The 7,440-nt window shown below is 38.0% G+C and overlaps 1 protein-coding gene across 1 annotated transcript; it reads left to right on the forward strand.

Moving 5' to 3' along the window:
• The first annotated feature begins 5,231 nt into the window (after window positions 1–5,231).
• On the forward strand, window positions 5,232–7,104 carry LOC141823974 (3-ketoacyl-CoA synthase 6-like). The gene is made up of 2 exons (XM_074711189.1): window positions 5,232–5,961; window positions 6,031–7,104. The coding sequence occupies exons 1-2, from the start codon at window positions 5,257–5,259 to the stop codon at window positions 6,802–6,804; spliced, it is 1,479 nt and encodes a 492-aa protein (XP_074567290.1). The 5' UTR covers window positions 5,232–5,256; the 3' UTR covers window positions 6,805–7,104.
• The last annotated feature ends 336 nt before the right edge of the window (window positions 7,105–7,440 follow it).

Below are 7,440 nucleotides of genomic sequence, written 5' to 3' on the forward strand. Positions count from 1 at the left end.
CGAAACAACATTAATCCAGTCAAGATTTTGACAAAGATTTCTTACCTCTTCTCATCTTAACAACTCCTCTGAAACCTGCATGTTATTATAGCATAAAGCTAGTGTTCGAATGGCCATAATATGTTTTGTGAAAGCATTCATGTAGGAATCTATATGCGCGAAAAATCGATTAAACCGCATATAACGCAGCGAAAACAGGATCCCTCCAAAAGATCCATGCGAAAACATACTCGTTTTATTGATTATCTACATGATCGAGTTACCTTTGATGCGAGCCCTTCGCAATTCCGACAGCAACTCTTGTTTTCAAAGGTTCACGGATCTCAGCACGATCAGTGTGTTCGCGCCTCCACGGTATCCACACAAACACTAAGATGGATAAGAATCAAACTGTAGTGCTAGCCACAAATCAGGTTCGACCAAGGAGGTAGAAGAGAAGAGAAAGAAGGAGAAGATCAAGATCATCAAAAAGAAGATTATCAAAAACCTCTCACCCCTTTTTATATCCCACCGTGGGATATGAAGGGTTTTTGGCTTTTAGTGATTTAAGAAATTAATATTTTATTAACTCCCATACAGCTTATGCATGAAGATCTTTCTCTTCTTTTAATGAAGATCATGCATCTCATGCATGATAATCTTTCTCTTCTTTTAAGGAAGATTATGCATCTCATGCATGATAATCTTTTTCTTCTTTTAAGGAAGATCATGCAGCCTTTTAATAATGATCATGTCACCCTTTTTTATGAATTCGAATTGGCTTGTGTGACTTTGAGTCTCACACAATCTGAGTTGATTTGAGTCCAACTTGAGTCTAACTCAATCCGAATTGACACTAAAGACTAATTCTAATAATTCAATCAGTACAACAGTGAATTACCATAACATTCAAATGGGCTTCAAGGGAAACAGCACAATGAGATATATATATCACGTAGTAGACAAAATGAAATTAGGAAAACAAATTGCATGTCCCATCAATTTGAAACTGACTAAATCCTTAAGCATTTAAAACATTTTAATTATGCTGAACATTATTTTAATTATGCTCAAGATTACAGAAAAAAATAAAAATAATGTTAAAGATTATTCTCGGATTTGGACGATGACCCTCAGCGATTTCGACTGGCATTCGGCCAGTGATTTCAGCTGGCATTTGGCCAGCGATTCTGGTTGACATCCGGTCAGCGATTTTGATCGACGATTCCGGCCACCAATTCCAACAGGCATCCGACCGACCATTCCGACTAGTATGCATTTTTATACTAACAAAGTTTTTAATCTGATTAAACATTATATGCATCATGGGCCGTTCGATCCAAAAGATCCAACCGTGCTGATTGGAAAAGTTCAAACACGAAAAGTAATCATGCAACTACAAATAAAAATAGAACAAATGTTTCAGGATTCTCCTACCATATTTGATTGTTGTTACGATGTAGTTAGAGAGTCTGTAACAATTGCTTTAACGGAGCTAAATATGATTTTCAATTTTCTTAAACTCAAATAGAACAATTCTTTATATATATATATTCAATAAACATTTTATTTGATTTATGTAGTTTGTCGATAGATTAAAGGTAAGATTTTAGATGAAGCTTTGCTTATAAAAAATAGATAAATAAATTTATTAATATATTAATTATTTTTTTTATTAGATTACTAATCTATCTTTTTTTATTTGTTTAAATAGAGATATTGCCGATTTCTTCGCTTTACCACTATATAAAGATCGATACGTATTGGTGGAAGAAATGATTAGAACTAGGGATGAGTAAAAATTCGATTAAACTAAATAAACCGATCGAACTGATCGAATTTAAAATTTTAGTTCAGTTATTTCAGAATTTCGATTATTTTTTCTAAAAAAATTAATTAATTCGATTAATTTGATTTCGATTTTAAAATTTCTTATTTGGTGAGATCGAATTAACCAAAATAAAAAAAATCTTCAATTGCCTCTTCATAGCTGGAAGCCATAATGTAATAGAACTTGTTACATCAAAACAAGATTTATTTAACTTCAGCGAAATAACATCTTAACTTATATAGCATTTTTTTGACTTCTAGAAAACAGATGAGATTTTTAACAGATGCAAAAGCTTAAAACATATTGCCAAATTCTTTAAGAATGCATTAGCTAGTTATTGCATTGGAACCAGGCAAATAGAAACATTAGCTAACTATTATTTTAATAATTATCTAAACACCAAAAGGATAAAATAGAGCCGAAACATTAGGAAGGAGTGGCCATCAGATTGCATCCATGTCATAATTAAAAATTAGAAAAACATCAGTTAAGCATGCCTAGATCAACCTTGGAAAAAAAACATTTATGCCTAGATCAACCTTGGGAAAAAATACTACCAGAGGTTGACGTGAAGGATATACATATCTTGTCTGCAGGATTAATGCTAATAGAATCGAGTATTCAATTAAAATCAAATTGAATCAAATTAAATTAATCAAAATTATGAACTGAATTTTTTTAAATTAATCGAATCAATGAAATTTTTTTAAAAAAATTGAAAACTGATAAAAGACTTCTTAATTCAATTTTTGACCAAATTAATCAAAATAATTAAAATTTTTAAATATTATAAAAAATTTATCAATTAATTAAAATTTTATAAATTAAATTTATAAATTATTTTTTATTTTAATTAATTTGATTAATTCGGTTTATTCGATTTAACTGAATAAGAAATTTTAAAATCGAAATTGAATCGAATTAATCGATTTTTAAAAAAAAATAATTAAAATTTTGAAATAATCGAATTAAAATTTTAAATTGGATCGATTCGATCGATTTATTCAAAATGTTAGACTAGCATTAAAGGTATTTGTTTACACTTGAATCAAACCATGGACATGTAGATGCACCTTTGTATTGGTTTTGACAAATCATCTAACTGATACATGACAATGGGACAGAAATCAGCAGGCATCAGCTGGTGAAACAATAAATTTAAGTGCCACAATCATAACTCTTGATCAGTCAAGTAATAATGCAGTACGATAGTGAACTGTGCTACATTAAATCCTTGTCACCAAGAACAACTTATACAAAATCAATTGATATGATATGCTTCCACTCTATGAGACATTTAATCTTATCCCTAGATCAGGAAAATTTAAGTGTATGATTGTTTGTTACAAATATACCTTCATGCACCACTACGTAATTGTATATATAGGTACAACTTTTAAAAGGTTGAATTACTATGCTAATGTGAATAATTTGCTTGATTTATCAGGAAAGAGGAAGAAGGCAACATATAAAGAGAAAAGATCAACTTTTGCACTATAGTGTTTAACAGAACGGAAGGGACAGTAGTCTCCATTGATCTATTGGGATTTTTGTCAGCATTTACTTGTCCATTTTCAGTCATGGTAGTTAAACACAAGCTAAAATAGTAGGGGGGTTTCAAAATAGTAGGAACAGTTTGAAAGAAATAAGTCTTGACAACATTTTACTTTTTATCTAATTAATTCATTCAAATAAATACTACTAGGAAAGCAGATGAGACGAGAAGAAATTTGTCCATCAGAACTTTGTATTCCTTTGTACCACAGCATGGTTAGCAAGAATGCCATATCTGTAATACATCCATCTATTTTTGAGAAAAATCTACTAGGGCACTATCTATTGTAATCTCTTTCAGAATACCCAGTGACATATTTGTCAAGTCAAAACCAAAGCCACATAATTAAATCAGTCTTTCAACTTTGATATAGATCTAATACATGAAATGATAATCTTTATGGATAGATGTATACCATTTGTCACATAGATTCTGTAAGTACTTTTTTTTATCAATTATAACAATGAAAAATTAGGAAACATAGTTGCTACACGATTAAATTAGAGAGAGAGAGAGAGTATGTTTAGAGCTCTCGACCGTGGAAAGTGGAAAAAAGTAAATGAAATGGTTGAAAGGCATTGTTCCAGTTAATTACCAAAACTTCATACCATTCAGTATAGACAATTAATGTTTCTTCCTCCTTCAACCTCCAATCCACCACTAGCACCATGCATCGAAAGGTCAGCACGATCTAAGACAATATCATTCTAATCAAAGACTGAAATTTCGATACGGCTCGAGATTTTAAATCTTGTCATCAACTAAAGATGTTAAGAGAAATGTAGAGTTTTAGAGGGAAGTGAGAGGAAAATGCAAGAGAATTTTATTGAAGTGAGAGAGGAAAGAAAAAATAAATTGTAACAAAATTATTATCCCTTCTTCTTGAGGAACTATTGCTGCTTTCATGATTACCATAGAAAAGGTATATGATATTATTCAAATACTAACAGAAATATATATTTATGAAAGGGTGAGTTCAAATGCACAGATATTTCAGAAACATAACATACTTTTATAGAAATATTGGATTCTTTAAACTTTGCCTTTGATTTCATTGCCTTTGATAGTAAGAAAAAAGACTCATCTCTATTTCTTATCATCAAGTGTTCAAACTTTGCCTTTGATTCTTGAAAGAGTCGATTTGATTCTGTCATGTTTTACTTGTCAGGATAAACTTAAAAGATGATTTATACATAATAAGAAGTTAATTTTTAAAATATTCATATCATTTCAAATTTGCTTTATCATTACCCTAGTAATGGCACTCATCTCTATCTATATATGCATTAGGCCACAAAATGGAGAATACACCTCAATTGTTTATATTACTTTAGCATTAATCTGTTCATAGCCAAATAAGAGTACATGTAATATGTGTTGAGTTCAGTCAAGGCATGCAAGATGCATGTAAAACACATTCAGTTCCCTTGAGAAGGTTAGGTTGCAGTACTTTGAAGCTAGCAAGATGAACCATGAGTTACTTGAGAAGGTTGCAGTACTAGAGAAGGTGGTTGTGGCAGTTGTGCTAACACACTGAAAAACTGATAGTCAATTCCTTAAACACTCAAAACCCACTCAATGTGGAAAGCCAAAATAATAATAATAATAATAATAATCATGGTAATAAAAATAATAATAATGTAAGAGAAAATTAAAATTTCTGCTCACCCTCTTCCAACTATCCAAAGCTTTTTCTCCCCCACTTGGACCCTTGCTCTTCAAGTGAAGTTCAACTGTGCATGAATCAGAGTGGCAAAGTGAACTTTGTTGATGGTAGGCACGGCGTTTGACCTAATCTTTACCTGCAGATCGATCTTCTATATATATATCCTCCCTCGAGCAATTCTGATCACCAAAGGAGAACAAGTGTTGTGGATAAAGAGTTGTCAAGATGCCTGGCGTGCCGGAGCCGGAGTTGCCGAGGTCTGTGAAGCTCGCCTTCCGGTTCATCGTGGACAACTTCGGGATTCTGTTCCTGGCCGGCGTCATGACGGCCATGGCTTCTAAGGTCCACCAGCTCGGCTTCGATGGCACCGTGGAGGCTGTATGGGAGTTGATCGAAGGCAATCCTGTGGGGAATCTGGCGCTCGCCTTGTCGGTCGTCGTTGCAGGGGCTCTATACTTGGTGTCGCGGCCACGGCCGGTGTACCTCGTCGACTACGCCTGCTTCAGGCCGCCGCCGACGTGCCGCGTGCCGTTCTCGACGTTCATGGAGCACACGCGGCTGATCAACTCGGACGAGAGGAGCGTGAAGTTCCAGACGCGGATCCTGGAGCGGTCGGGGTTGGGGGAGGAAACCTGCCTCCCTCCGGCGAACCACTACATCCCACCCAAGCCCACCATGGAGGCTGCGAGAGCCGAAGCGGAGCTGGTCATCTTCTCCGCCGTCGACGATCTGATGAAGAAGACCGGGCTACGTTCCAAGGACATCGACATCCTCATCGTCAACTGCAGCCTCTTCTCCCCCACGCCCTCTCTGTCCGCGATGATCATCAACAAGTACAAGCTCCGGAGCAACGTCCGAAGCTTTAACCTCTCCGGAATGGGCTGCAGCGCCGGCCTCATCTCCATCGACTTGGCGAGCGACCTGCTTCAGGTAAATATGAAACTCTCGATCGATCATATATCGAACAATGTTAAATTAATAATCGATTTGATCGAGCAGGTGCACCCTCGCGCAAATGCGCTTGTGGTCTCGACGGAGATCATCACCCCCAACTTCTATTCCGGCAATCAACGGTCGATGCTTCTTCCCAATTGCCTGTTCCGCATGGGCGCGGCGGCGATCCTGCTCTCGAACAGGGGCCGTGAGGCGGCGCGGGCCAAGTACCGGCTGGCCCATGTGGTGCGAACGCACAAGGGGGCCGACGATCGCTCCTACCGCTGCGTGTACCAGGAGGAGGACGCGGAAGGCCACTCCGGAATCTCCCTTTCCAAGGACCTGATGGCGATCGCCGGCAAGTCCCTGAGGTCGAACATCACCACCATGGGCCCGCTGGTACTGCCCATGTCCGAGCAACTCCTCTTCGCGCTCTCCTTCGCCGGGCGGAAGCTGATCGACCCCGCGTGGAAGCCCTACGTTCCCGACTTCAAAAAGGCGTTCGACCACTTCTGCATCCACGCCGGCGGAAGGGCGGTGATCGACGAGCTGCAGAAGAGCCTGAACCTGTCGGCGGAGCACGTGGAGGCGTCGCGCATGACGCTGCACCGGTTCGGCAACACCTCCAGCAGCTCGCTCTGGTACGAGCTCAACTACATCGAGTCCAAGGGGCGGATGCGCCGCGGCGACCGCGTGTGGCAGATCGGCTTCGGCAGCGGCTTCAAGTGCAACAGCGCGGTGTGGAAGTGCCTGCGCACCGTCAAAGCCCCCGCCGACGGCCCCTGGGCCGACTGCATCGCCCGCTACCCAGTCGACATCCCCGAGGTCGTCCGCCTCTAAACGGCCAGCCATGCAGAATCAAGCAGCTAGCAATTCAACCAAAACCACCCGCCGGCCATCATCAACAATTTGTTAGTATCATTCGATCTCTAGTTAACTAGCTAGCGCTTACACTGATCTAAAGTTGTTGTGATCCATCATCCATGCGTGCTGTAAATGCATGTGTATGCGCTTGATATGCTCTTGCCGACTTCCGGCCGGCGTGTGTCGGTCGATCGGTGTATGTTTCCTTTGCTGTGTATATTCCACCTGCTGCTGCAGTCTGCAGACGTGTGTGTTCTTGATTTAGTGCATAAAAAATCCTGTGCATCGTCAAAAGAAGCGAACATGTTGACTTTATCAATTTCACTTCATTCCAGGAGCATGTAAAGAATAATAAATTAAATTTAATATTTCGACATTTTACTAGACCGCGCACGTATATTATAAAATTACTCGTTTCATTTCATGTACTTAATTTTTATAATACTCAAATCCCATAGTTTATTATCTAAATATTTCTTCTCTTTATCTCTCAGTTCATCACTTAATTTCATCCAAAATTAACTTATATAATTAAAAAATTATGAATAACTTTAAATTAAAAATAATATATTTTTAAAAGTCTCTCTAATGTATTTATACTTTTAAATCTGA

This window comes from Curcuma longa, chromosome 3 (assembly GCF_044706935.1).
Source record: "Curcuma longa cultivar G26 ecotype Majalengka, Jawa Barat chromosome 3, ITB_CL_G26_1.1, whole genome shotgun sequence".
Lineage (NCBI taxonomy): Eukaryota > Viridiplantae > Streptophyta > Magnoliopsida > Zingiberales > Zingiberaceae > Curcuma > Curcuma longa.